Below are 19,955 nucleotides of genomic sequence, written 5' to 3'. Positions count from 1 at the left end.
GGCCGTGTATATATGTTTATACATGGTTTTCAAACACCCACAATTGCCAAAATATCTATACTCAATTGACGCGATGAACTGTCTCTGCGTCTCTCATGGGCGAGAGGGTGAGATTTTTGAACCAAATTTGTACTAGTACAGTCTCACACAAAAAATAGAATAATACAAGTCATAAATTGCATCTAACTTATTAGTATGTTTATTAACAATCTCGTTAAGATTTATTCTCATTAATGTCTTTTATACTACAGGGTGGGCCAAAAGTATGGTAACACGTTTGCAGCTCTATAACTTCACGTGTGGAGAGAGTTATTACATCAATGTGTACAAGTTTTGTTCTCCATAAAATACTGACCAGATTAACGTTTTGAATTTTTAAAATTTCCCTATCCGCATCGCTGCAGGCCTTAAGAACTTTTGAGATCACGACCTTTATGGCACGCAAGTCGGCATTCTGCGGGATTTCTACATTTTTTTCGAGGAATCCATCAAGTATCTTACAAGTTTTTATAGTTCAAAGAATGCTCTTGGTCTGGAGATTCTTTAAAAACAAAAATCCAAAAAATTTCAGTCGTGGTATTTCTGTCATGGACTGTGGCAGTAGTTTAAGTCTTGAATGACACAGTCGCCAGAAAGATGGAAGTGAGCGGCGGCAGCAGTATGAAGAAAAATTCATTTTAGTACTTTTTGGCACGGTTTGACCTGACTTTTCAGAATTTTTAGAAAAAAATTAGCTCTGCTGATTTTTTGGGTCGTTACGCCGTGTGAAACCAAAAAAAACTGAGTAAATTTCGGACAGTTGAATTCATGAAATATTCAAAGGTTCTTGCTAGGCGCCAGTGTCGACACAGAAAATTTTTATATGCTACAAAAACAATCAAAAACGCTTCTTCACTTCTTTAACTTTCAATTTAACATAAAACAAAAACATCTGAAAATTATTGGCGTGCGTGGGAGGTGCGTTTGTGTGGGAAGTGCCGCGTGCCAAAACGCCGTTTTTTCGAAAGGGTTCGCCAAATTGCCGAGGTGATTAAAATCGAACTTTATTGGGAAACATTACAAATTTTGGGTCAAATTGAAGGAAATTTATTCAGCTATCAGTATTCAATAGAAAAATGTACGTATGACGTGGCAGTCGCGCGAAAATCTCATGTAAAAGAGCGCTTCATGTGTTACCATACTTTTGGCCCACCCTGTATTCTTCTTTCATCATGAAATTAATAAAATCAACCAATCTATAAATTTTATTTGCCTTTTTCCCGTAGTGTTTTAAACAATATAAGAAGAGAATTCATAAACCATAACTTTTTCAAAAACTTGAGTTCTTATCATACAAACCACGCATTTTTTCAGCTCTACATAAACCAGTTGATAATGAATTTGTGTCTACTTCAATTGCTCAATTATGAAATTTCCGATTGTCCTATTTTTGATTCTTGTGGAATTATGCTTCAGCTACAAAGTTCTAGTATTCAATCCAGCTTTTGGTGCAAGTCACGCAAATTTTCTTGGAAAGATTTCCGACATCCTAATTGATGCCGGTAATGACGTCACAATGGTTATCCCAATTTTTATAGATGGGAAAAAGGAACTTATTGGATCAAAAAAGGTCAAAAAGATTATTCGAATTGAACAAGATCCTCGAATTGCCCAAATGCACAGAGAAGGATCAACTGAAGAAATGATGAGAAAAAGTATTTGGAAAATGGACTCGGATATAACATCATTGTTTGGGGTAAGTGACTCTCTAAACTCTTTGTTTTATATTTAATTTATTCGCAGTTAATTGGAAACTTCAGTAGCGCTGCCGCGTATAAAACCGAATGTGAGTCAATTCCTTTTTTTTGTAATTATATGCAATATGTTTTAGATATGTTTCAACAAACTGAATTGATCGAACAAATGCGTAAGGAAAAATTCGATCTTGCCATCACAGAGTCACTCTTCTTTGTAGGATTCGGTAAATTTTTGAAGTAGTTATACGTAGTAAAAAACACATTCAAATATTTTCAGCACTATTCGATGAGATCGGGATTTGGTCTGTAATTAACGCTGATTCGACTCTATATATGGGATACAAAGAAAAGTGGAAAATCAACACTTTCAAAAAAAATGGAATGATGTTCTTTCTCTGAGAAAAACAAATGTTCTGGTTTCTTTTGGCTCAAATGCGTATTCTTCTGATATGCCACATGAATTCAAGTTAGTTTTAGAAAATTTCTACGTTTATATTTCTAATTTCAATTTTTGTAGAAAATCATTCTTGAAAGTATTTGCATCAATGCCGGAAACTACTTTCATTTGGAAGTACGAAGTAGCGAATGCAACGTTGGCAGATCATCTTCCAAATGTTAAACTGATTACTTGGATGCCACAAAATGATATTCTTGGTGAGTAATCGTTATAAGCTTTTATATTTTTACAAATTTGCTCATATAATTTGCAGCTGATGAGCGACTAACACTTTTTATAACTCACGGTGGACTTGGAAGTTCTGTGGAGATTGCTTACCAAGGGAAACCGGCAGTTGTTGTGAGTTTTAATGATTTAGTTGGTCGTGAAGTATAAGGAAACTTACTTCAACTTTTCTATTAATTCTGCGTAGAAAAACTAGATTTTCTAAAAAAAAGTAGTAAACGAAAAAAACCATACTTTTTCCAAAAATATAATTTCAACAAAAATAAATGTTTGCGAAAATGTTGAGGTTCGGCCCTGATGTATGCCTTCGAGTTCTAAACATTTCAACTGTTAGGAAATGATTTTTCATTATTGCCACCGCTGCGGAGCGACCGGAAATCAGTCTTGCTTACAAATAGAGATATTACGGCAATAATGAAATTTTAAATGTAGAAAAATATAAAAAACACCACAACTAAAGTTGAAAACATTTTTTAAAAGTTTTACTTTTCAGATCCCATTAATGTCTGATCAACCAAGAAATGCTCACATGATCACAAGACATGGTGGTGCCCTTCAATTGGATAAAACTTTATTGAATAAACCAGAAGAAATTATAAAAGCTATCCAAACTGTTTTGAATGATGTCAATTACAAGCACAACGCAGAACGCCTTGCCAAAATTCTTGAAGAACAGCCACACAAACCGAAGGATGTGGTTCTGAAACATTGTGACTTTGCTGTTCAATTTGGTTCATTAGATACATTGAATTCAGAAGGAAGATTATTAAATACTTTCCAATTTTATTCTTTTGATATTCCTCTTGCTATTTTTGTTATTGTATGTATTATTTTGTTTGTAGTTTATCTTGTTATCAAACTTTTATTCAGGTTTATCGGACGACAATTTCCGCTTTTAAAGCAAAAAATAGATTAGATTTGGTGGTCTATGGAACTAAATTTTTTCAATAAATTTGAATAAAGTTAACTGTTATTGTATTTTGATGATTCCGCACTTCTTCAGGTTTACTAATAGATCATTCTAATATTCTCTCTCGTCGTCACGACACAACATTAAGTTACATATTATCTCGTATTTTATACTTCAGTCACGAGTTTCAATTGTGTTGTAATACACTTTCACTGAATGCAAATTTTATTTCTTGTCAAACATATTTATAAACTTATTTGCTAGTTTTTATAAAACTTATTTTGAAGTTTCGCCAATGCGAATTAAAAAAAGAAGACTCGTAATATAGAAACACACGTACTGCTAAACAGTTTTTTTTACAGTTTCCTTAAAACCAATGTATTCTGAATCTGTCCAAATATGGGTTTTGAATGAAGTCGATCAGAAGTAAGATCATTTGCTTCTTCCTTGTCTCCGGAGAATGTGTCAAGCCATTCGAAACCGTACATCATCATAGCAAGTCGAATTGATCCATAAATTCTATGCGCGTTGTATTGAATAGAATCCGTTCCCAATGGAAAACCGATGAATAACAGTCCTAAACAATGTGTTTTCTTGGGTTGAAAATATTTCCATTACCTCCTGGTTTCAAGACACATTTGATTTTTAGCATTTCTCTCAAGTCACCAAGCGGATCAACTGGATCACCGTATCTTCCTAATCCAGAATGCTCTATAGAAGAGAAGGATGCAGCAAAATCAAACGTTCCAGCATAGCTGAAAATGTTTCAATTATGTAATACATATTAGCAAACTTAATAAGTGCGCGGCACTTGCCAATCAGCATAAAAGCCAATGTGGCGGGATTCCCGAATATTTTTCATGACAATTCTGTGACCGAATATAGAAAATACGTGCTTTATTTGATAATGGTTTCTGTTTTGATATAAATAATTGAAAACCCGCTCAAAAATGTCTAAAATTTGCTTGAAAAAATATCGATAGTTTCTCTAATGTTTTTTTTTCAAACTTTCAGACAATTTTTGAGCGGCTTTCCGTTTGTTTCTATCAAGATAAGGGCTATTGTCAGATGAATATAGATGTTTATCTAAATTCTGTACCTAAATTGTGATGAAAATTATTGGAAAAAATGCCACTTTGACTCATTTTTCAGAATTGCTGATCGGCAATTGCCGCGCGCCCCTGAGCTGGTTTCTGTATCTTTTCGATTTTTAAATTTTGGGAACAAAATATTAAAGTAACATTTTTACAGTCTCTTGAATCTTTTTAATTTAAAAAGCTTACTCCCGCCAATTTTTCACAAAATCGATAGGAAGAATGGAAGACATTCTATCCCTGAATTCTTCCTGAATAGTCAATTTGTTATATTCAACAGTGAGAACTTTGGAAGCACCTGTAAAATAATTTTTATGTTTATTTTTGTTACAGCAGCGTATCTATGTATATGCGAAGCCTTGCAAAACACTAACCACTTTGAAGAGCTGAAACTTCAACCCATGGTTGCATACTTCCAATAACAACACCACTCTTTCCATCAAGCCGGTAGGCATGCATAGCGTCGTATATTGACACTGAAATACTCCATTTTTATTGAAGAAATTTAAAATTAAATTGTTTCCACCTCCATCTGATCCATACGCCAATCCCCCTAACTTTGCTCTTGGCCACTTGATGAGTTCGGAAAGATTTTCCCAATTTCTTGGCTTCTCTCCTTTTTCTGAGTTTTTATCGTTGATATACCACTGAAATTAAGAAATTTTTTTCTGAAAAAAATTGTTTCTCACATACATCACTCAGCGCTGTGTAGTTATACAATAAGAATTCATTCATTCGCTCTGCCGGAATTGTTTTTGGAGGAAATTTTGGTTGTGGTTGCTCGGAGATTTTTTGCCACGCAAAGAACACCTTCAATAAAATTCATATTAAAAAATATATATTTCATGATAATTTACCTCTTCACATGTTGGCTCGTTGATCATCCGAACTGTGGGCACCGGATAAGTGGGCCGAGTAATTTCGTAACCAAATTTTTTGAAAACCTAGAATAAATATTTTAAACAAGAAATGTGAAAAAAACTTACATTTTCGTTCAATTCATCCATTGATACATATCCTCTATAAGTTTTAATTTTGTATTCCTTGAGGTTCACAGCGGGAAATGGATCCGGCAGTTTGATCCTCGAGATCGAATTTTTCAAGCTTCGCACAGAATTACTATCATTTAAAAACCTGAAAATAATTGGAAACATTAAACTAATTTCACATTTTCTATTAATGTTTGGGGAAAATAACTCACAAAATTGTTATCATTAGAAACAAGCCAACTATGAGTAAAATTGGATAAAATCGAGACGGACATAAAAACGGATGTGCTCTGTTATTCATATTTGGAAAGCCTTTGTCTGAAAAGAGAAACAACTAATGATTGGTGGTTAGTTGTTCTGTTTGTATTGCTGAGCAATCAAACTGTGACCAATAATAAAAGAATCGAGTAGTTCGGAGAAATGAAATAGTTATTCCCAGAATATTGTCTGGAATGATGTTTATTCTTAATCAATTTATACTAAAATTGCAAATAACTAAAACTTTATTTTTAAAAAAGCCTTTAAAAAGTTTCAAGAAATCATTAAATTAAGAAAAAAATCTTCATTTCATCAGGGAACTATAATTTTTTTTCAAAAATTGTATTGCTGATGAAAATTTCAGATTGAACTTGATGTATATATATCTACAAACTATTAATTAAAATTCGAAATATTTTGTGATTTAATTGGCAAGGGCTCCAGTTTTTAGAACGTGGCATTGAGCTTTTGAGCAAGGCGGAAAATCAATGAACGAAGAAAAGTGGGTTAACGCATAATGACGGTGTGCCAAATAGTGACTGATAAAGGTGTAATGAAACATACTTTAGATTCAAATGGGCACACCCTTTTGTTTACATTAACAATACATATTGAATACACGTTGAGAAAAGATTAATAATATGAGTGTGGTTATTCATTCTAAATAAAACAAACGGATGAAATTGAAAAGGTTTTTTCTTTTTACTGTTAAATTCTTAACTTCACTCATTTTCATTTTCTACAAACAATTATTTTTCGATTTATTTCCTATTTCACCAAACTGTTTAATAAATGTATAATCAGAATTCATTTCTATATTTTTTACGTTGACTGGCAGCAGATGTGGAAAAATTCAACATTTTTGCTCAAATTTTCATTTGAAAATTTATAATAGTACTTTCTTGAATTGAAGACTATTCATTCGTCTTTTCGAATTTTTTATACACAACTCCTAACCAAAATTGAGTATTTTTTGTATACTTACAGACTTACATAGTAGGCAGAAAGATTGCATAAAAGTTGGCATTTATTTAAAAGTTGACAGAAATATAAAGTATCTTTGATAACAACCGCAATCAAGCCATTGAATGTTAAGCCTGATGAGTCATTACTTTGTCCAAGAATAATATATCTAGTTTCTTAACCTAGATATCCTCAACTTTTAATTGATTAAATATCGTGGGTTAGAAGTTAACAAGTTTTTAGCTGATTACATCTTTTAATCTTGGGTGTCCGAGGAGATACATAGCTCCAGAGAAAGGAGATTTTCATAAAATATTTATGGAGACATTTCTAATTGAAAAAGTAAAATTAACTATTTACAGTTAAAAAGACGATTGTTTTCCCCGTATTAAATTGATGTTCTTGAAGAAAAATCATTTTGTTTTTGGTAAATTTTTATTTGAGAATGTTGATGTGTAGTCAGATTAAAGTGTTCTCAAACAAAGGGTAAGATTTGAAAAATTGAATGATTAAATGGAACAAAATATCGGGCGCCTGAAAAATTAAAAAAATGCGTTTCATGTTTACACAACTAAACAATTAATTAGGAGATTTATTACAAGCAGGGTAATGTGCTTTGTTGCATTTTTTTTCAAATTCGTTACACAAATATTATTGATGGACAATGTAAAAATATTGAAACGTCCAAAGTGTCTGATTTCACTGAAAATTCAAAATTTTTTCAAACAAAAAATTGAATAGTGAAATTGGCAGATTGGATGTTTGTTTCATTTTTGAGATTCGCGAGATTTTATAATTTTATTCAAGCTAAAGCAGAGAAATCAATAGTTGTAGATGTTATATTAGCTGAGATTCAGAAAAAATATTACGATTTCGTGAACATAAAAAAGTATTTGGAATAGAATTTCATGTTCATCCTGTACAGGAAGAATAGGCTACATTAGGGAAATAGAGCAAAAGGTCGTGCAATGTGTATTTGTTATGAATATATTACGAGATGGAATTTTTATTATTAACAAATACATCACAGACTGTGTACGCGTTAGTACAAACCATAGGGAGTTAGTACAAACCATTTTAGATTTGTAAGTATTCAGATTTGTTTTCAACTCGAAAATGTGACAATGTCCTGGGACGTCCCAATAATTTTCTAGTGCAACAACTGTAAAAAATTATGTACACAGTGGTTTAACACCTTTCAACACGGGAGTTAGTTTATTGGAATAATAGATTCAACAGGATTAGAAAGGAAAGCAGTAAAAATAGAAGGTTGACAAGATGGGAGAGGAGGACAATAACTGTGTGGAAAGTCCGAGGCTCCCTTTTATACAATGCGAAGAGAGGGGCGGAGACTGGTCCCTCAGTGATGGGAACAGAAGAAATTGACTGAGGGAGAAAAGGTACAGATGAGAATAAATTTAATCATACATTTTGGAAAAAACTTTTTGGTTCAGGAAAATTGTAAATTCTTAGATTAAAGTTTTCTCAAAACCATTGTATATTGTGACAATGCAAATAGATCTTTCTCGTGAAGTCGTATTGAATTAAGATCAAATGATTTCTCTTGATCCCCAGAAAATGTGCCAATCCATTCGAAACCATACATCATCAGTGCTAATCGAACGGGACCGTAGATTCTATGAACATTATATGAGATCGCATCGGTTCCAATTGGAACACCGAGAAACAGTAATCCTGGAAAGTGGTTAAAATTGAAGTTTAAATATTGCCGTCCTAAATCTCAAACCTCCTTTTTTAAGAATACATTTAATTTTTAACATTTCTCTCAAATCCCCGATAGGATCAATTGGATCACCATAGCGTCCCAATCCAAAATGTTCGATTGATGAAAATGAAGCAGCAAAATCAAATGATTCGGTATAGCTGTATAATGTCGATTTGTAGTGAAGTTTCTGTGATAAACTTACTTTTGCCAATTCGTAACAAAATCCGTAGGGAGAATTGACGAGAGTCGATTTTTGAACGTTTCTTGAATTTCCAATGTATTGTATTCCACTGTCAATATTCTCAACGCTCCTGAAATGCCAAACTGTTTTTTTATTCTTTAACTTTACAGTTCCCTACCTGTCTGAGTGCCATAACTTCAACCCACGGTTGCATACTTCCAATGACAACACCACTCATTCCATCCAATCGATGAGTATCCATTGCATAAAACACAGACACTGAAAAAGACAACTAGTCAAATAATTAAAGAACGATGGTTTAGAAAGACACACGCTGTTTAAATAGTCTGGCATAGTATTGTGCCATTGAATTCGAGGGGTTGAGTTGGATTTTTTGATTTCAAGAAAAATATCGCAGCAGTATTACAACAATTTGCACATGAAATGTTCCGTGAATTCCCGAAAAATTCTAAAATTGCTAGAAGCACAATAATATGCAATATGAACGCATGAAATCCCTCAAAAATGTTCAAGAAATTGGATTGTTGAAATGGTGGATTGTCCACTTTTAATTGTTACTATTATTTTGATTCATTTCAAATATTATGTTCTATAGTTATAGCTATGATTTCGACAACAAACTACTGAAGGATCTACCAAAGTTTAGGTTTATGTGTCATTTTTGAACTTACAAGCTTCTGTGTGATACGCCACATCGGCCAACTTTTCTTTTGGATATTCCATTAGCTCTGATATTTTGTTCCAGTTTTTCGGCTTTTGTCCAGATGCCGAATTCTTATCATTTATATACCACTGTAATTAAAGGATTTAAAGCTTCACTTTCAAACAGACTTACTTCGTTGTTTATTGCGACATAACCGAATAAGAGGAATGCGTCGGAGTCTCCAGATGGAATTTGTTTTGGCGGATAGTTTGGTTGTTCTTCTTTTGACACTCTGAGCCATTCGGAAAATATAATACCACACGTTGGTTCGTTGAACATTCGAAGAGTCGGTACCGGTAATGTCGGATTTACGATTTGATATCCGAGAATTTTGTACACCAGAAGTAATACGACTTTTTATTATAAAAATCATAATTTTGTGGCTCACGGAAATTAGTGATTCTCTAACCCCTTCAAAAGGCAACCACTCTTTTTACTAAAACTACAGTACTCTTACAGTACCAGGTTTGTGCCATAATTGTGCCATTATTTTCTCAAAACAAAATATCACTTTAACAAAATTATATATTTAACAGCTGCCGAAAAATTGCGGAAACTTTCGATCCAGAAGAAATAATTGATTGCCAATTTTTTTTGATTTAGTAATTTCGGCAACTGTCGATTGCAAATTTTTTGGATATTAAAAATTCACCCTTTCATTCAATTGATGCATTGAAACATATCCTTTGTGTGTTTTCACATTATATTCGTTTAAATTGTATTCAATTGAATTCGGCACTTCTACGAATATTGAAGGATATCGTAGCCGGGACTTCAGTTTTTCGAGATATTTTGAATTTCCAGTGTTTGTAATTCTAAAAAATAGAACGAATATTGATGATTGGCAAAAAAAATTGTTTAACTTACATTGTGAGTATGAAACATAAAATTCCAATTGCAATTAAAACGGGAAATAGGCTGTGACACGGAGCTGGCGTTTTTGCTCTATTTATCATACTGTCTGTATAATTACACATTCTGTATAAACAGTTTGGAAAAAGTATTTTAACGAGTGATTTAAAAATAAATTGTATTCTTCTACTTGTGGAATTTAATAAAACTTTTACAGATTGAATAACTTTTACTGAAAATTAGTCGAAATGGTTTCTGGATCCCTAAAATCTTATTTGATATTAAAAAAAACAATAATGTTCAATTGAAAATACAAAAGACAATTTCCAAAACAAGAAAGACCTTTTATCGTCACCGGAAGATCTAGGTATTTTGCATGAAAATGGGGAAACTATGACATTCTCAATGGGTTACAAAATACTCCTGATACAGATCTTCAAAAGGTTATCCCGCACCTTTTTTTCCAGAGCAATTACCCTAAAATCTTCCAAATATTCTCCAATTTCTAACAGGAACTTTCCCGAAACATCAACTTTCCTATTAGTGAATACCCATTTTGCGTCCATACCAAATTCTCGTTCACCCTTTTTCAATGCATTGTGAAAGTGTTAATCCATCAGGTTTCACTTTTATTTGTCTCCTGTTGAGCTATTTTCACAAATTGTCTATATTGTATTGCAATGCCATCATATTTTAGTTTATTCTCTTGTTTTGTATTCATAGCTTATTGTTTCAATTCGGCTTATTCTATAAAATGTTTTGGAGGAGCGTCAGAGTTTGGAGTTGAGAAAGGTTTGAGTAAAATAATTCTATTTTAAATTTCTTGTTATGATTTTATTACGTTTTTGAATTAAAAAAAAAAGTTTCCTATTATCTATTTTAAATCGTACGACATTTATAAACTGTTTTCTTAAAATTATCTAATGTTTTTGCGAGCTGAAAACTTTTGTTCAAGAAAGCCACCGGATTCTAGTGCGATTTTTTTTTCAAAATTATTTCTAAATCATAGTAGTAAAAATATACAAGAACACAATAAAGGAATTCCGTTAATCGATTTAAAAACATTTTTTAAAAAACCAGATACCGGCAAGCCATTTTTCTGAAATTTTTGTATCGGGCTACATGTTCATTTTTTGAAACATTTTTTTCAGAACAAAAATTCGAAAGTACAACACGGGTTTTGATTATTTTTTCAACTTAAAGTTATGTGTTTTTTTAGATATCTAGGAAGATCAAAATTTTTTGGTCTATAATTATGTTAAGTTTTGGTCTATAATTATGTTAAGTTTCAAAATGAACATAATCTGAATTTACTTTTTTTTATAATCTGAATTTACTATCTCAAATTAAGAGAATATATTCAGAATATTTTTCGTTAGGTAAGCTGTCGTTTTTATTGCATTACGTTGAACAATGATATGGCCTTTCGAACTGTGGTCTCGAGTGCAAGATACTAATAGAGAAATTGAGATTAAAAAAAAAAAAATTTACTATTTCGATCAATGAATTTTTGCAGACAACTATGTTGACTATATCTGCCCCTCATTAACTTCATGCTACATTCGTTTAGTTGTTGAAAATGTGAACAAACCGGATCAAAAGGCAATTATGATTAAAGGTTGCGTAGAAAAATCTATGGACGAGGCTTTTCTCAATGTAGTAAGTTTTTGGATTTTGCATTTTTAAATTGTAAATTAAAATTAAAAGCTGTTCAGACCCTCTGCACCAGTCTTGATTTTTCAAATATTACAATTGACGACGCTCTTCCTGGAGAAATTAAATGCACATGCTCTAGGGTTTGTTTTATGAATATTGCATAATTTTTTAAACACCGAATTTTCAGGACTTCTGCAATGGAAGCTTCGAAAACGATCCTAACACATCTTCTAGAATTTTTAGCACAATATTTGGATTGATTATTACAATTATCGTTTATTTTATTTAAAGTGTTTTGTTTAATGAAATATCAAAAAAGTTCACATGAAGACTGAATCTTCATCACTCTGTCCATCGGCCAAGCCGAATGCATTGTTGTCAAAACCGAATCCATAAAGGTATTGAGATGAACCTTCAAAAAAGGTATACGAGGGACAATTTTTAAAGAATTCTTACCTGATGGCTGTCTGAAATCTATCATATCAAAGTCTAAATCTGGTTCAAAAGCTGTGCTCTTCCTTGTTTTAATTTCATCATTTTCGCTTCGCCACGTTGACTTCCTGCTCATCTCAATCCCACCTTCTCCCACGCCCCCGTTTGCATGACCGTCTTGAGGACCCATGGCGCTTACCTACATCATAAAAGTAAAAAATAAAACATTATTTATAGTTAAAAACAAAAAGTATTTAGGGGGCACCCGGAGTTGAACCAGGGACCTCTCGATCTGCAGTCGAATGCTCTGCCACTGAGCTATACCCCCATGATTTTGGTAGAAAAGCAGAGAAAAGATGGAAAATAGATAGACCGGGCTGCGATAACGGTCTGCGCTGTTTGTCCCGATAGGAATTAGAACACCCAACGTGTACAACAGAAACGCGAGGCACAGACACTCACATTGATCATCATTCCCATTCGTGCAAACGCCCCAAGTTGTGCCATGCCGAGACCCAATCCACGATTGATGCTGATCTTCTGGGCCATCTGAAATAAAGATTATACTATAGTAGGGCTGGAATTTAATTCGTTCCGCTGAAAGCTCAACTATACGGTTTTTAGGTCAAAATAATATGTGTGAAATTTTATTATTAATTATAATTATAATTACTCTCCTACTCAGTGAGTTCTATGGTAGACTAGAATAATTGTCAGCTGTGTCGACAATTACTTTCCCGTAATATTTTAAGAGATAACACGGGGAAAATTTCAACAAAACAAAAAACATTAATGTTTTACTAGCTGTGTTTTTTTTTGTTATCTAAAGTTTGTATAAAAAGAAGGAATTTACTTCCAATTTTCATTTTCTTTTCGAAAATGATATCCTCTTCCTATTTTTCAGTAATTTTTCTGACCCTGGTTTCTATGGCGTTGTGCCAAAATTCAGCGAACTCGTCTAATTCTCAGAACCCCCCGAATATAGTTTGTCAGTTGTGCACAAGTGGCCTCTACCTGGTTCAGTCTCAATTGCTTGTGCTGGAAAATGAAGTTAAAAACAATCTAAAGCCATTTATTACTGTAAGGTTAATGTACCCGATTACCCAAAATTTTGAAATCTCCAGAACGTTTGTCAATCAGCTCCAACAGGAATACCAATAGTGAAAGCTTTATGTGATGTGCTCAAAGATGATCTCTTGGATGCCATTTTAACTTTGATCAATGGAATTAGAGAGCAAGCTGATCCGAATACCGTATGCAAATATATACGCAATTGTGGAAGTGATAACAACGAAGATAACAAGAAATATTATTTGTAAATTTGTACAGTTTTAAGCTTTCAGTATTCAATAAATAAGCTTTCAATTACTCTAATAACTGCATCACGGATTAATTTCATGTAATACAATATGACGTCCCTAAAAACATTCAGCTACATTTTTTGGAAGTTGGAGGTGGCGTATCGCTAATTAGGAGTATACTTAAACTGGAAAAAATAGTCTGAAATTCAGAAATGTATCCAATTTTCGAAATCCCCATTTACGCAGCTCCACCTTTAAGAAATACAAATTAAAGTCTAGTAGCTTTATATGTACAGTCTGAATTTTTTCTGAAGTTCTGTAGAAACCTATCGTTTCAAAATTAAACTAACTATGAGAATACACTTTTGTACCGTGCATTATTATTATTAAGTACATATTTATGACGTAAAAACTTGGTAAAGTTTGGATCAATGGTTTGAGCCTATCAAACTTCAAAACATCTTCATACTATCATTCTTAACTGTACGTATCAAATAACAAATGACGTCTGATGGGAAACCTTAAAAATCAAACTGTAATCAGGTATAAATTGTTTCGAGTTCCCACTGTTACATTTAGTTTTGAATAATGAATAATTTCGTTACTTTCATTTTGGTGCAATTTCTATTCACCATTGGATTTTCAACGCCGCTCTCCACCGAACTTCCTTCTTCAAACTGTAAAATGTTTTGTGAACTGTGTCAAGATGGTTTTTCATTGATTCACAAAAACATTGAACAATTTGAATCAGTCACTAACGAGGAAATTGTTAAATTTATCGATGTAAGTTTTAGGCTCTCCGTATATATCATGGAGAGCCTAGAAATTTGGCATGCTTCTAAAATTAAATAACTTTTCTTCCAGCATATTTGCCAGCTTGCTCCAAAACTGGATATCATCAACGTGGTATGTGAAGTTGCGAAAAACGATATGATCGATGGAGTCAACAAGTTTTTGGATTTTCTTAAAAACAACACGGATCCCGTTGTTGCGTGTACTCGTCTCTCAATTTGTTGATGCCGAAATTAATTTCTCAATGTTTGGAAAACTTGTTTCATGACTAATGAAACTTGAATTTTTGTAATATGGGAACTTTCCATGAAAAGATTAAAAATGTATTTCCCATATTGACAGCTTACAATGTTCTGATAAAATAAAAGAGATCCAAGATATCAGCTGTCAATGTAGAGCAATGAAAGAGGATGACAAGTCTAAGAGATAAAATACAGTACACGGGATCTATAAAATACAGATTGGATGTAATGTCATAAAATGAAATTTTGGATATTACCAAATAAGGCAATCACTAAGTTGCCGGGTTCGCGGGAAATTTGAAAAAAAAAAGTTTGCTCTTTACAGAAATAGTTCATTTTCGGGAATTGTTGCGTTAAGGATTATGTACTTGTTTATTTTTTTTTTGAAACTGTGCAACATGTTATGTTCGAAATAATTCAAGTTGATTAAAAAACAGTTTTGAAACGGAAATGATCTGGATGACACTCTTTGAGTGTGTTCTGCTTGTCGAATTTACACTGATAACGGTAGTTATTTGATGATTAATTCCTTTGCAAACAGATTTTGAAAACAACAAAACGATGTGGAAACTTGCTTTAAAAGCTACGAGAGACACATTATTTCATTTCACCAACTGTACAACATGCTCAAAACACTATTCATTTTCACTTTATTGGCTGTAACAATGCAAGCTTCCCCCGTTGTAGAGGTAACCGTAAACTGATTTATTAGCTAGAATATTAATTTTTCTAGAGTGGTACACTATCCAATATAATCTGCACAAATTGTCAATCCGCTGTTAACGCTTTCCTAGCACCTATCAAGAAAGTCGAGTTGATCACCAAAACTGAGTTGACAGATTTTGTGAACGTAAGTGAAGCTGAGATACATATTTTCAAACATGAAGTTTTTCAGAGAAAGTGCTTACACGATCCACAACTTGCATCTTTTCATTTTTTGTGCTCAATGGCTCTTGATCTTGCACTCAAATTTTTAGACGCCGTGGAAGGGGAAGTCAGTGAGCGAGCAATCTGTGAAGCTTTTCATTTCTGTGATAAAGTTTGAATGTGATTTTTGTGTGTGATAATTTACGGAAATAAATTGTTATATATTCTTACTTAGCCGTACGTATTTACATGGCAACAATATATTTGAGCATTTGAAAAACTGAATTTGAAACTTGCAAGTTAGTTAGAGTCACAGGAAAAATTTATTCTTCCAATAGTGGAATAATTTTTGAGTTTTTGCTTTAATTGCCAAGTTTTTTCAACAATGTGGTCTTTTGGAGTAATTTCGAGCAATGCTGAAGGTTCTCTAGAATGCTCAGACACAAACTATTGATAAACAATTAAAATATAAAAATGGTAGAAAAGGTTTTCTGTTGGTCGAATTCCAAAATTATCATAGATGAAAACTGAGTTTTCACCACTTTTTTAATGTAAAAGTTTCAAAACAATTCGAGCATTTTTACTATAATATAATATTAGGTCTCCAAATAAGTTTCGGGTCAAAAATCATAACTTTGTTCGCTGCGTATCGATTTTTATGAAACTGTGGGAATTTATGTTATCAACCATGATCTTTCATTTGACAATAGTCACAAAATTTTTTGGCCGTTCGAAGTGCCCTAACTCGGAGCCAATTTTTTCAGGCATTTTTCAGATCTCGCTTCTTTTACGCTTTGATTTGAGGTTTGTGTGCGGATTTTGCTTTGTTTAATACATACACAATGTAAGAACAAGAACCAAAAACAGCGTCACAGTTTAGGCCAATTAGCTTAACCTCTCATTTATGTAGAATTTATGAGCGGTGTCTATTACGAAAAATTCTACAGTACCTAGAAGAAAAGCAGTACTGGAACAGTGCTCAGCACGGATTTAGGCCAAGAAAGTCAACAATAACATGTATGCTAGAGGCGGTGAATGATTGGACAGAAGCATTAGATAAAGGCAACCAAGTAGACGTAATTTATCTAGACTTTGCTAAAGCTTTTGATCGTATTCCCCACTGTCAACTGCTCGAAAAACTCATCAGTTTAAAAATTAACAAACACCTCATCAATTGGATCATAGCCTTCCTATCTGATCGAACATTTCAAGTGAAAGTAGGAGAAACACTATCTAACTCTAAACATGCAGAATGTGGTGTCCCGCAAGGGTCAGTCTTGGCGCCTCTTCTTTTCGGTATTTTTGTTAATTCCTAGTATATTGCCGCCTACTATTAAATGTAAGCAATTTGCAGACGACTTGAAACTTTACACCGATATACCGAGTAATTCAAGCAATAGTCATCACCTACAAAAAGCAATTGAAATTATAGTTCAGTGGTCAAAAACCACAAAACTAGCGCTAAACAATGATAAAACGGTATGCATATCACTAGGAAAAAATACGACAGATTTCCAGTATACTATAGAAAACAGCCCAATTGTCCGAAATACTGTTGTTAGAGATTTAGGGTTTCAAATTGATTTGAATCTTAGCTTCTCTTCGCATTGGAAAAAAGCATTAGTGCATGCAAAGAGTATGATCCATCAAATCTTCTTGAACTATTGTAGCAAAAATACGAGACTCCACACTCTGCTCTACAAAACTTTTGTGAGGCCCATACTAAAATATGGTACTGAAATAAGTAGTCCCTCGAAAAAACAAGACATTAAAGCAATTGAACCCGTACAAAACTCTTTCACTAGAAAATTGTACAGTAGACAGAAAGGAAAATATATTCGAACGGATGATCCCGAGTGCAGTTCAACGAGACAGTCTTTTCGGCCTTTCAATCTTAGAAGCTCGCCGTAGAGCAATCGATACACAGTTTTTGTCAAAAATGCTAGCGAGTAAAGTTGACATTGACACTAATCAATTTTTCAAAATAGACAAAAATAGCAAAACCCGAACCAAAACCAAGTTCATCTGGGGGAAATGCAAAACCAAAATACGAAGAAACTTTTTCACGAATAGGGTACTAAGTTCTACAATTAAATAACACTATGAATCTTACACATTTATTGTGTCATAATATTATTTTTCAGGTATAATTTTGAGTTGTAAAAATGTTTATTATTATTCTATCTACGAATTGTGAATCGGATTATTTGTATTTCTTACTTGTATTTTCTCTTTTTTGTGTATTTGTATTTTATTTTTTTGTGTATTACATTCTCTTCACGATAATTAAATCGTATTCAAATAAATAAATAAATAAATTTGGTTTGAAAGTTTCTGACTAAACATGTTTTGCTTATTGTTATAGTATCGAATGCGGAAGTCCAAGGTATTTTGATAATATGCAGCTTTTGCAATCAAACTGATAACGAAAGTTGGCATAAAAACAAGCTCCTACAATGACTAACATAACTTAAATGTTTAAGGTAATACTACCTGTTATTTTTCTGGTTACCCTTATTCAATGTTCACCAGTTTTCAGAGTTAGTTCTATTTTTCAAAAATGCATTTCTATTTCCAAATTTTTCAGAAAAATTCAGTATCCAGTATGATTTGCACTAATTGTCAATCAACCGTCAAATTTTTCATGCAACCCTTCAAAAATATAGAGTTGCTCTCAAGCATTGGGTTTTCAAATTTTGTTAACGTAAGACGAAATTGCAGTCAAAAAATATTTAAGTGAACATTTTTTTCAGCAGGCAATATGTGAATCAATTCATTTGTGTTCCCCCAATACCACTATTCTAGACTTACGCTGAGCATTTTATCTGCAATAATTTTTGCTCTTCCAACTTGTCGACCCATGTAATGAATATGATGAATAATGTTTGCGGCTACTACATCAACTGAAAACTGTATTTAAAATTGACGAGTACAAGCTTTTGAACTCACTAGCGATAGTGACTATTGCAACTCCAAAAACAATGAATATTATAATTACGTATACAGGGATACCCGGTCTGAAAAATGATGGATTATTTGAAAAAATTTAACTTGGGAAATGTCTAGATAATTTTGCATTTAATCTTCATAGGCAGAGACTCCGAACTTTTTTTCAAATTTAAGTAAAATCCTTCTGATACTTCTTCAGAATAAACAAAAACTTAAGGTAAATTCTTACGTTATATCTCCAAATCCAATTGTAAAAATAGTGATTGTACTGAAATAGACTCCTTCAATCATTGGAACTCCAACTATTTTTGAGTACGCAATTCCTCCAATCACAGAATATGCAACTAGCAATATGAGAAGAACTACCATGAACGCTGTTATATTCTGAATTTTTAAAGACATTTTTAAACGTTGAACTATTCGTCGAACCTCGTGAAAAAACTTGACAAACGCGTCTGCAAAAAACTTTCCAACGTCTGACATCATGACAAGAGCCAGCGGAATTCCAAATGCCGCGTAAATACAAAGAACAATTCTTCCAGTTGATGTCAACGGAGCAATGTATCCATATCCTTCAAACCATGAAAATAGCTAGGCATCATCACTGAATAAATGATTAATCTTACCAACAGGAATGATAGTAGTTGCAGTGAATAAAAGAGAAGAGTCGGTAGTCCAAAGTGGTGTGTAGTTGGATTGAGAATAGAAAAGGCAATCGAACATGTTCGCGGCTACCTAAGAATTTTTTTCTTTTTCAATATATTGTGTGGAAAGTATACCGGATTAGTGAATAACTTAAACATATGTTTCGAGTAATCATCAATTAATCGGGAGATCGATTCATTAACTCTTCGTTCGTCAGAAAAATCTTCAAGTTTCACTCGATTCACGTTTTCGAGAAATGTTTCCCGTAGAATATCATATCGTTTTTCCACTCGTCGAAGAATTCTTTGCTGAAAATCGTAATCAAATTTCAAATTCGAAAAATTTCGATTTCTAAAGTTCAGGCACCGATTTTTCGTGACTATCTGAAACAAATGTCAACTTCAATAAATTTTCCAAAAAATACTTCTAGAATCGTAAAACTATAAGGAAATTAATTAGGACACATGTTGGCTCTATTTGACGCAGTTTTGCACTATGGAATGTGGAATTAGTTTTTAGAAATGCACATAAAAATTATGAAGCTCAAATTTTGAGCGTAAAACAGCTCCTGGCAGTTGCTTATAAGTTCGTCATTTGCACCCACATTTGCAAATCTTATCAGCGATTTCTGGAGTTCACTTGAATTTAATGATATGATTACTTTTAATAAACATTTAGAAAACATTAATATGATTCAAACCTCCTCTGGGCTCTCAGAATACATGAAGAACAATGCACCAAAATGTACGTATAAAATACATAACAATATTAGTCCAACGTGTAGACCTCCTTGTCTTGTTAACTGAAAAGTGAGATTCATCTCAACATCAAATAAAGATCAGATTTACGTGACGAAGCCTCCAGAATACACTTCTCTTTTTGACAACAACCACTGGTTGCCCGGACATGATAGCCGCTAACCCGCCAGCTTTTCGAGCCATTTTGTTAAATGAAAA

General features: G+C 33.1%; 7 protein-coding genes, 2 non-coding genes and 2 pseudogenes across 13 annotated transcripts; 7 read left to right on the top strand and 4 right to left on the bottom strand.

Annotated features, from left to right (window-relative positions):
- The first annotated feature begins 1,405 nt into the window (after window positions 1–1,405).
- Window positions 1,406–3,336, top strand: K04A8.10 (annotated as a pseudogene). Its single transcript has 7 exons — window positions 1,406–1,735; window positions 1,783–1,825; window positions 1,871–1,960; window positions 2,014–2,202; window positions 2,254–2,390; window positions 2,447–2,532; window positions 2,912–3,336. Coding segments are annotated over exons 1-7 (1,300 nt in total).
- A 204-nt stretch (window positions 3,337–3,540) lies between these two features.
- K04A8.1 (Methyltransf_11 domain-containing protein) lies at window positions 3,541–5,729 on the bottom strand. The gene is made up of 9 exons (NM_072268.7): window positions 5,624–5,729; window positions 5,409–5,556; window positions 5,280–5,366; window positions 5,116–5,232; window positions 4,949–5,069; window positions 4,797–4,898; window positions 4,612–4,720; window positions 3,947–4,083; window positions 3,541–3,905 (listed from the first exon to the last, which is right to left on the bottom strand). Exons 1-9 carry the CDS (start codon window positions 5,710–5,712, stop codon window positions 3,685–3,687), a joined length of 1,131 nt encoding a protein of 376 aa, NP_504669.1. The 5' UTR covers window positions 5,713–5,729; the 3' UTR covers window positions 3,541–3,684.
- Window positions 5,730–8,104: 2,375 nt separating this feature from the next.
- K04A8.2 lies at window positions 8,105–10,240 on the bottom strand (annotated as a pseudogene). Its single transcript has 7 exons — window positions 10,131–10,240; window positions 9,396–10,078; window positions 9,232–9,352; window positions 8,718–8,818; window positions 8,561–8,669; window positions 8,380–8,516; window positions 8,105–8,327 (listed from the first exon to the last, which is right to left on the bottom strand). Coding segments are annotated over exons 1-7 (1,484 nt in total).
- Window positions 8,733–8,793, top strand: K04A8.13. Its single transcript, NR_068935.1, has one exon. It is a non-coding gene; the product is annotated as an Unclassified non-coding RNA K04A8.13 (non-coding RNA).
- Window positions 10,241–10,595: 355 nt separating the features above from the next.
- Window positions 10,596–12,115, top strand: spp-19 (Activin_recp domain-containing protein). The gene is made up of 4 exons (NM_072265.5): window positions 10,596–10,907; window positions 11,632–11,774; window positions 11,831–11,911; window positions 11,959–12,115. Exons 1-4 carry the CDS (start codon window positions 10,796–10,798, stop codon window positions 12,058–12,060), a joined length of 438 nt encoding a protein of 145 aa, NP_504666.3. The 5' UTR covers window positions 10,596–10,795; the 3' UTR covers window positions 12,061–12,115.
- twk-10 (Potassium channel domain-containing protein) lies at window positions 12,032–19,948 on the bottom strand (the record flags this gene model as incomplete). 3 transcript variants are annotated; one of them, NM_001313205.2, is made up of 11 exons in its annotated part: window positions 12,032–12,183; window positions 12,228–12,402; window positions 12,666–12,752; window positions 18,217–18,308; window positions 18,355–18,422; window positions 18,584–18,738; window positions 18,784–18,926; window positions 18,981–19,089; window positions 19,134–19,307; window positions 19,700–19,801; window positions 19,848–19,948. In NM_001313205.2, 11 exons carry the CDS (start codon window positions 19,938–19,940, stop codon window positions 12,092–12,094), a joined length of 1,290 nt encoding a protein of 429 aa, NP_001300134.1. The 3 variants fall into 3 exon arrangements, with proteins under 3 accessions (NP_001300134.1, NP_001364744.1, NP_001364841.1); NM_001377597.2 differs by lacking the exons at window positions 18,217–18,308; window positions 18,355–18,422; window positions 18,584–18,738; ... (3 more) ...; window positions 19,700–19,801; window positions 19,848–19,948 and having other exon boundaries at window positions 12,092–12,183; NM_001377598.1 differs by lacking the exons at window positions 12,666–12,752; window positions 18,217–18,308; window positions 18,355–18,422; ... (4 more) ...; window positions 19,700–19,801; window positions 19,848–19,948 and having other exon boundaries at window positions 12,092–12,183; window positions 12,228–12,393.
- Window positions 12,460–12,531, bottom strand: K04A8.t3. Its single transcript has one exon. It is a non-coding gene; the product is annotated as a tRNA-Cys (tRNA).
- spp-26 (Saposin B-type domain-containing protein) lies at window positions 13,083–13,522 on the top strand (the record flags this gene model as incomplete). Its single annotated transcript, NM_001307819.3, has 2 exons — window positions 13,083–13,283; window positions 13,328–13,522. 2 exons carry the CDS (start codon window positions 13,083–13,085, stop codon window positions 13,520–13,522), a joined length of 396 nt encoding a protein of 131 aa, NP_001294748.1.
- On the top strand, window positions 14,085–14,673 carry spp-20 (Saposin B-type domain-containing protein). Its single transcript, NM_001356667.4, has 2 exons — window positions 14,085–14,287; window positions 14,369–14,673. Exons 1-2 carry the CDS (start codon window positions 14,093–14,095, stop codon window positions 14,519–14,521), a joined length of 348 nt encoding a protein of 115 aa, NP_001343652.1. The 5' UTR covers window positions 14,085–14,092; the 3' UTR covers window positions 14,522–14,673.
- On the top strand, window positions 15,153–15,635 carry spp-27 (Saposin B-type domain-containing protein). Its single transcript, NM_072264.5, has 3 exons — window positions 15,153–15,227; window positions 15,272–15,388; window positions 15,434–15,635. Exons 1-3 carry the CDS (start codon window positions 15,162–15,164, stop codon window positions 15,581–15,583), a joined length of 333 nt encoding a protein of 110 aa, NP_504665.3. The 5' UTR covers window positions 15,153–15,161; the 3' UTR covers window positions 15,584–15,635.
- K04A8.19 (Saposin B-type domain-containing protein) lies at window positions 17,880–18,221 on the top strand (the record flags this gene model as incomplete). Its single annotated transcript, NM_001307845.1, has 3 exons — window positions 17,880–17,945; window positions 17,993–18,109; window positions 18,159–18,221. 3 exons carry the CDS (start codon window positions 17,880–17,882, stop codon window positions 18,219–18,221), a joined length of 246 nt encoding a protein of 81 aa, NP_001294774.1.
- Window positions 19,949–19,955: the final 7 nt, after the last annotated feature.

Source organism: Caenorhabditis elegans, chromosome V, assembly GCF_000002985.6.
Source record: "Caenorhabditis elegans chromosome V".
NCBI lineage: Eukaryota > Metazoa > Nematoda > Chromadorea > Rhabditida > Rhabditidae > Caenorhabditis > Caenorhabditis elegans.
This window is presented reverse-complemented; position numbering and strand designations above follow the sequence as displayed.

Bases quoted from the DNA above. Each gene is read 5' to 3' on its own strand.
- spp-19 (NM_072265.5), top strand. From the start codon at position 10,796: ATGCCATCATATTTTAGTTTATTCTCTTGTTTTGTATTCATAGCTTAT. The intron at 10,908-11,631 runs GTTTGAGTAAAA...GAATTTTTGCAG, and splicing joins AGAGTTTGGAGTTGAGAAAG to ACAACTATGTTGACTATATC. The intron at 11,912-11,958 runs GTTTGTTTTATG...CCGAATTTTCAG, and splicing joins TTAAATGCACATGCTCTAGG to GACTTCTGCAATGGAAGCTT.
- K04A8.1 (NM_072268.7), bottom strand. From the start codon at position 5,712: ATGAATAACAGAGCACATCCGTTTTTATGTCCGTCTCGATTTTATCCA. The intron at 5,070-5,115 runs GTATGTGAGAAA...TCTTAATTTCAG, and splicing joins ACTACACAGCGCTGAGTGAT to TGGTATATCAACGATAAAAA. The intron at 3,906-3,946 runs GTAATGGAAATA...CACATTGTTTAG, and splicing joins ATGTGTCTTGAAACCAGGAG to GACTGTTATTCATCGGTTTT.
- spp-20 (NM_001356667.4), top strand. From the start codon at position 14,093: ATGAATAATTTCGTTACTTTCATTTTGGTGCAATTTCTATTCACCATT. The intron at 14,288-14,368 runs GTAAGTTTTAGG...CTTTTCTTCCAG, and splicing joins AAATTGTTAAATTTATCGAT to CATATTTGCCAGCTTGCTCC.
- spp-27 (NM_072264.5), top strand. From the start codon at position 15,162: ATGCTCAAAACACTATTCATTTTCACTTTATTGGCTGTAACAATGCAA. The intron at 15,228-15,271 runs GTAACCGTAAAC...TAATTTTTCTAG, and splicing joins AAGCTTCCCCCGTTGTAGAG to AGTGGTACACTATCCAATAT. The intron at 15,389-15,433 runs GTAAGTGAAGCT...GAAGTTTTTCAG, and splicing joins AGTTGACAGATTTTGTGAAC to AGAAAGTGCTTACACGATCC.